The sequence below is a fragment of the Nomascus leucogenys genome, chromosome 11 (genome assembly GCF_006542625.1).
Source record: "Nomascus leucogenys isolate Asia chromosome 11, Asia_NLE_v1, whole genome shotgun sequence".
Lineage (NCBI taxonomy): Eukaryota > Metazoa > Chordata > Mammalia > Primates > Hylobatidae > Nomascus > Nomascus leucogenys.
The window spans coordinates 118,587,954-118,593,953 of NC_044391.1; the positions used below are offsets into that span (position 1 = coordinate 118,587,954).

General features: G+C 45.8%; 1 protein-coding gene across 2 annotated transcripts in view; it reads right to left on the reverse strand.

The window, feature by feature from the left end:
- Positions 1 to 6,000, reverse strand: part of RUBCN (rubicon autophagy regulator) — a 42,921-nt gene that overhangs the window by 15,443 nt on the left and 21,478 nt on the right. Inside the window, exons 8-11 of one of the 2 annotated variants that reach the window (XM_030823044.1) lie at positions 5,193 to 5,308; positions 3,953 to 4,163; positions 3,289 to 3,390; positions 659 to 733 (exon numbers count right to left, since the gene is read on the reverse strand). In XM_030823044.1, coding sequence (XP_030678904.1) covers positions 659 to 733; positions 3,289 to 3,390; positions 3,953 to 4,163; positions 5,193 to 5,308 — 504 coding nt within the window. The remainder of the gene's footprint in view (positions 1 to 658; positions 734 to 3,288; positions 3,391 to 3,952; positions 4,164 to 5,192; positions 5,309 to 6,000) is intronic. The other variant, XM_030823045.1, reaches the window with a different exon arrangement.

Genomic DNA, 6,000 nt, shown 5'->3' on the forward strand with positions numbered 1-6,000 from the left:
CAAAAAGAGTGAAACTCCGTCTCAAAAAAAATACAAAAGTCCTGAGTTTTGTTGTTGTTTTTGTGTTTTAAAGCCATTCTGAGTAGAAAACTGCTACTTTCTTTCAATTAACCTCACCTACAGGAAACCTACTTGTTTGGATCACAAAGCAAGAACAAACATCTATAGCAGTAAATCCTACTTGTACACAAAGTACCCAGAAGAGATGGCTTTCTAAAAGTTGACTCTGCAAATTCAAAGTTCTAAAGAGACAGTAAGCTTCATACCATTCTACCTACTTTCGCTGTCTAAATGTGTGGCAGGAGCTTAGGTATATGTTTGAACTAAAATTCTTCATCTAACTGTTCCTTTCTAAACTGTCCACTAGCTCCATCAGTCACAATGGCCACTAAATCTAAATTTATCACCGTAGGGAAGGATCACCAAGGACAAACTTGATGAGGAAGATTGCTGGGGTCACATGAGGCAGAATCGGTGAATATCTGAATTGTTCCTGGCTTGTGGTTCTGGCTTAGCTCCAGTTTCTTCCAACTAGTTCTCCAGCCCCTACAGTCCTCGTAACCTTGACAGTTACCACATGATTAAGTATATACGAAAGCTGGTGCAACATTCTCACACATGCATCTACAAGCACATCCACGCTTGCAAGGTAGGCTACCTGAGAACATCGAGGCCAGTGACACTGACAGTCCGTTCTTTGATATGTGAGTCAGGTTAGATCCTTCGCTACCATCTGTGTAATAATGATAATAAAAGGGGGCCCTTAGTATTCCAGCAGGAAATAAACTAGTATTCTATACCGTATGTTCCTGGAATCAAAACTTGCCATTTGCTCCCAAATGGCGTTTAGGAACTTGCATCCTTGGGTAGGTGCTCACTCTAGCTTGGAGGAGAGTCACTGCTACTTCCTACGCCAAGCCCAGCCTCGAGGATCTCCCACGGCAGTGGTTCTCAGCCACGGGTGATTATGGCACTGACAGAGGCATTTCTGATTGTCTCGATACTGGGGAGGGGTTACCACTGGCATCTAGTAGGTAGAGGCTAGGAATGATGCTAAACATCTTACAGTCCACAGCCCAATCCCTCACAGCAAAGAATGATCTGGCCCAAGGGTTGGAAAACCCCGGCCTAAGGTCTTTTCCTTTAAGGATTTCTGTTCTGAATCGACTAGAGAATTAGCTGATTGAACATCTCCTCAGGGCCCACAACCGCAGCAACCGTTTCTAACAGGAGTGTGCTTTGGGCCTCTCTCTCCGCAGGCTCCTTACAGACTGCGCAGTTTCCCGGATCCCTGCTTTGCTGCAGGAAACATGTGGTAGTCAAGTGGACGGATCTGAATTTACCTCATTATTCTCCTCCTGAAATTCTGACTGCTGATGCTGGGAGCGAGGTCAGACCCTCTTTCTTTTTTTTAATTAGGAGATGAAGTCAATCACAGACTATGGTATAACAGAAAATAGATATTTTGTCTTTGTCTCCAGTTCCTGGTGAGAATTCCTAAAATTCTTGGAATTTCTTGAATCATTCAAGAAATTATTCAAAAGATGCCCCTTTCAGTCATACCTGAGTTTATGCTAATGAGGAGACTCCTGGCAGGCCCCTAGATAGACAGCTTCACAATTGGGGGCTATCAAAAGAACCAACCACATCATTAGAGGGTTGGAGCTTTTACTCCCCCATCACCTCCAGGGAGGGGAGAGGGATTGAAGACTGAGCCCAGTCACCAGTGGCCGATGACTTGATCAATGGTGCCTATATAGTGAAACTTCAATAAAAACTTGAACAAAGATGTCCAGGCTTCCTGGTTGGCGAACACATCGATGCACCTGGAAGGGTGGTGCCCCCAGACACCAAGGGGGCAGGAGGAGCTCCTGTGCTCGTGATCTCTTCCTTAGTCCCCGTGTACTTCTTCATGTGGCTGCTCATTTGGACTCTTTACAACAGGCTACAATCGTAAGCTTTCCCAAGTTCTGGGCATCATTCAAGCAAATTATCCCACCTGGGGGCAGGGGGTCATGGGAATCTCTGAATTTGTAGTCAGCCTACAAGCAGAAGGGCAGGTAGCTTGGTGACCTGTGTCTGGCATCTGAAGCGGAAGTAATTCTCACAGGACCGTAGCTGCAGGATCCGTGCTAACTCCAGGTAGTTAGTGTCAGAGCTAAATTGTAAGTCACCCAGTTGATGGAGAATTGGAGAGGAGTTGGAGAATCACATACAAACAACCAACCAAACAAACGAACAACAGGAGTTTTAAATGACTATCTATTGTTGTCATACACAGAAATCAGAGACATTAAGGAGAACATAGAAGGAAGACTTCCTGAATACTGGAAAATGTGTGAAAAAACGGAGTTTCTGAATGGGAAGAAACGTGTGGTTCCTCCATCTGGAGGCCTGTGTAGGCGAATGGGTTCTCCAGATTGTGTAAACAGGAAATCAAAGCCTCTCGTAACACAAGATCTGTCTGTCATCACATTATGTTATAATGGAGAATTATAGATACAGTTCACCTCTGTCTACATACATAATGTTGTAACAGAGAATTATAGATACCATTCACTTCAGTAAGGAAACTACTCTTGGTTTCACCCATGAAGGAAGAGCGTTTGTCCCTGAACTGTTTTTTTGTTTGTGTGTTTGTTTTGCTGATGGCAACTTGAAGAAATCTGTGATTTGCAGGAATGGGACATTAACCTGATTTAACACAACTCCTCCCCAGACTGGACCCCACTGTTCCTCTATGCTGATACTTCCACCACCACCACCACCACCACCACCACCACCACCAACAGTCTGTGACTGTGCTGAGCAGTGAGCACCGACCGCAAGGGCAGAAATTCAAGCTCTACTTTGTAAACCTGATTTTTTTCCTTTTTTGTCCCCCTGCCCCCAATGATTCTTTTTGTCCTTTTCTCTTTTGAACACTCTGAAACAATTTCAGTTGTGTTATGGAACCCAAGAGAATAGGATTCTAATTTCAAGTGGTATGGACCAGCCCTACAAGCTGAAAGGAGGGGTCAGAGTGGGAACCCAAAAGAAAGACACCACTGAGGAGGACGCGTCAGGGTGACATCAACGAGCAGCCACTCCACCTGGAACACCTGCTTCCAGTGTTCTTCCCTACTGACACTGTGAAGGGGTTTTGTTTTTAGCAGAAGGCTGTCCCTTACAATAGCTAACAACAATCCATAATGGAGATCTTCTACTTCAGAAACACTTTGCAGCTTATCATTCTAAATGGAAAGAAACGGAATAAAAGTTCCCTTGTAACAAAGTGTCACTTCTTACCTTGGATTTCAAATTCATCAACCTCATCAGCAGAGCCAGAGTCAGAGAGCTGTGCCGAATCACGTGAGCTGAACTGGGAGCTGCTGGAGGTGACCCGAAAGCCTGTTATGTTTAAAAACAAAAATGAATAAACAGGGCAGAAAGAGATCTTCTTGTCCTTCCAGTGTCACAATAAAAGGGACCTGATATGACCTCAACAGAGAGAAATGGAAACTTTCCCTTTAGAAAGTTTCAAGTAAATAGAAGGTACTACTATCTGGGAAGCAAATCTGGGAGGAGTGTTCTTAGGTCTCCTCATATCAGAAAGCTATTTTGGAAGGGAGCTATTCCTTTATTTATACATATACATATATATATTTAGAGCTGGGGTTTCACCATGTTGGCCAGGCAGGTCTCGAACTCCTGGCCTCAAGTGATCCACCCGCCTCAGCCTCCCAAAGTGCTGGGATTCCAGGCGTGAGCCACTCTGCCTGGCCTGGAAGGCAGGTATTTCTGATGTGGGAAACGGAGAGACTCTAGGATGAGTATTCCTAGTATGGTAGAAAAAAAGTAGGACTACATAGAAATATCTTTCTGACAGCAAAGGAACCACTGGTTTGGGCACCAGGCCTTATGCTGAAGCTGGGAAAATGTGGGAACAGAAGTGTCCACAGGCTCCACTGACTTCCGTGCTCAGCCTCCTGGTACATGGGGAGCAGGTTCTTGGTGCGGATTTGCTGGCGCCGAAGGCGGATCTTCTGCTTCAGCTCCTGGATCTCTCTGTCACTGTCTTCCTCTTCCACGCCCTCCTCCTCTAGGCACTGGCTCATCATGTTGCACTTCATTAGCTCGATGGCAGCAATTAAGGACTCTGAGATGCTGAAGTGGGCATTCTCCTGGGGGAAGGAGGGCACCAAACAGGCAAAGGGTTAGAAGTATTGAATGACATACTCATTATAATGTGGAAAGGGGAGTTTCCAAGATAGGAACTGTTGCCGCCAAGAACACCCTGGAGAAATGGACATTTCTACTACGAGGAAAGCCGATGGCTGGAAAACCTATTCTAGGTTTTCTTCACTCTCTTACTTTGCCAAGCCTGTCCCTTCCTGTCTCATTTCTACATAAAAATATGATAGAGAAGAGGCCCAGGATTTCAATCAGGTTCTTTCCCAAAATCATACACCTGTACACAAAATATTAAGGTAAATGCTATGTCTCAAGATAAAAGTGCTTTGTAGTCTATAAAATGCTACACAGATGTCATTTATTGCTTATCTGAGCCTTAGAACAAAAGATAGAATTTGATTCTGGAAACAGTATTTACCTAAGGTGCCAGAGTCAAGGGAACCGCAATCATGCAGCAAAAACAATGCTGCCAGACGCAGCGGCTCACACCTGTGAATCCCAGCACTCTGGGAGGCCAAGCCCAGGAGTTCAGGACCAGCTTGGGCAACACAGGGAGACCCCCCCCATCTCTACAAAAAAAATTAAAAAATAGCCAGGTGTGGTGGCGCGTGTTTGTAGTCCCAGCTACTCGGGAGGCTGAGGCGGGAGGATTGCTCGAGCCCAGGAATTTGAGGCTGTAGTGAGCCATGACCGTGACACTGCACTCCAGCTTAGGTGACAGAGCAAGACTCTTGTCTCAAAAAAACAAAAACACACACACAAACTCGATGCTTCTCTGCCCAGGTTGGCTTCTAAGATCAAATCGCTAATATTTGGGACTCAGTGAGGGGCACGTGCTCCCTGCAGAGTTCCTCAGAAACAGAACTTGCTGAGTTTCCCTTTACTGTGAACTCATCTTTACTGCAATCCACCCCCATGTCACTGCTAGATCCCCAAAACCTCATCAGAACAAATGGCACCACAGACCTTCAGACCCAATCTCCCAACTCACGAGCTATTCAGGAGCCCCCGATTCCCACCTTTTCCAGGTCGGCACAGCTGCCGAAGTCTTGCTCAGAGAGGTAGCTGATGAGGGACTGCCCTTCTGACGGTCTTCGGAACGTGCCTTCCCCTGAGCACAGGTACCGACCACCTTCTGTGGGAAATGGAATGTGGATGAAACAGCCAAGCTTCTTCAGGAAGTCTTAAGCTTTTATCATTAAAGATGCTCCCAAGTCTTCCCAGGTAACTGGGAATTGGAGGTTGGAAGAAGATGTCTACCTTCTAAAAGAATTTCTTGCACTTTGGGAGGCCAAGGTGGGCGGATCACAAGGTCAGGAGTTTGAGACCAGCCTGGCCAACATGGTGAAACCCCATCTCTACTAAAAATACAAAAATCAGCCGGGCATGGTGGCACATGCCTATAATCAGCTACTCAGGAGGCTGAGGCAGGAGAATCATCTGAACCTGGGAGGCGGAGGTTGCAGTGAGCCAAGATCGCGCCACTGCACTCCAGCCTGGGCAACAAGAGCAAAACTCTGTCTCAAAAAAAAAAAAAGAATTTCTTGGACTCTTAGAATCCCAGAGCACTAAGCCTCTTGGTTGGAAAACGGTGGAATAAACAGACAGAATCCTTCTGCCATCTAAAATTAAAGAGAACATGCTCTCCCTCGTACCATAAAATAAAGAAAAAACAAAATAAAAATGTAGAACTCTGGGCTGGGAGGCAGAAAAGGACACAAACGGCTTCCTCCTCTGCATGATTTCCACGTAGTCTGTCTGCTGGCTACTAAGCCCAGATACTCCAAGGCCTCTTTTCAAGGTCCATCCCATCCACTCCGAGAGCCA